The sequence below is a fragment of the Morone saxatilis genome, unplaced genomic scaffold (genome assembly GCF_004916995.1).
Source record: "Morone saxatilis isolate NCDOM2014 unplaced genomic scaffold, NCSU_SB_2.0 Contig3, whole genome shotgun sequence".
Taxonomy (NCBI): domain Eukaryota; kingdom Metazoa; phylum Chordata; class Actinopteri; family Moronidae; genus Morone; species Morone saxatilis.
The window spans coordinates 23,857,539-23,858,498 of NW_023339873.1; the positions used below are offsets into that span (position 1 = coordinate 23,857,539).

General features: G+C 39.6%; 1 protein-coding gene across 1 annotated transcript in view; it reads right to left on the bottom strand.

Annotated features, from left to right (window-relative positions):
* LOC118337196 (gamma-aminobutyric acid receptor subunit rho-2-like) overlaps positions 1–647 on the bottom strand; it is a 5,713-nt gene extending 5,066 nt beyond the window's left edge. The window contains exon 1 of the mRNA XM_035674101.1: positions 551–647. Within this exon, the coding sequence (XP_035529994.1) occupies positions 551–647 (97 nt within the window). The remainder of the gene's footprint in view (positions 1–550) is intronic.
* Between the last annotated feature and the right edge of the window lie 313 nt (positions 648–960).

Sequence of the window (960 nt, forward strand, 5' to 3'; positions counted from 1 at the left end):
CGCAATCAAAGTTGCTAAAAATAATAGGTAAGAAATCGAGCAAATACAATAGGGACCTCCAGCGGTCGCTGGCTCGGTCCCTAATTACTCTCATTGGCTTTTTCTTCACGGGACTTTTGTTGCGCAGTGGCTGTACTGGCTGCAACATGCATGAAAGCTGATGTAAAACAAAGAATCGGATCGGATCAATAAAGGTGAATACAGCTCAGTTAAAAAATGTCTTGATCGGTGCCAATACCGATCACTGAGATCGCCTAATTAAACCAATCCGAAAAATCACTTGAACAAACACTTGAACATACATTAACGTGATAAGAACTATCTAAAATACTACTATTATTATTATAAACTAATAATTGGATGGATTGCTATTACATTTTCGAATAGAGTCAACTTTATTGCCACATATAATATATAGTATATCGCCTGGGGACCAACTTGATCAAGGGCACCGACTGGACAGATATTCATGGTCTTCAGAGGAACAATCTTAATGATCTGTTAGCACCAACATGAGATGAATGTGGAGTAAAATGTCTCAACAACTTACTGTTGGATGGATTTCCATCAAATTTGGTCACATATTCATGTTCTCCACAGGATGGAATGTAACTTTGTTGATCCTCGGACTTATCATCTAGCGCCATCATCAAGTCAACATTTCAATTTGTCCATGATTTTCCTACAACCAGCCTCAGCTGTACTCTGAAGCACTAATGGCAGTTTTGACCATACCAGTGTGTGATGTGATTATAGATAATATTTAGTGCCACCAGTTATTACTGGAAGGATTCCTACTGTGCAGCACGTGCTGCCGTTTTTTTCTACTGCAGACTGTTTACTTCTGCCTCAGGCCATGAAAAGCTGTTCTTTTTTTCTCACTGGGAAGAGGTCGTCAACTCCCATCAACCTATGCTCACAAAAATAACAACGCTGGAAAACATGTGAGCAGGGTGAAAT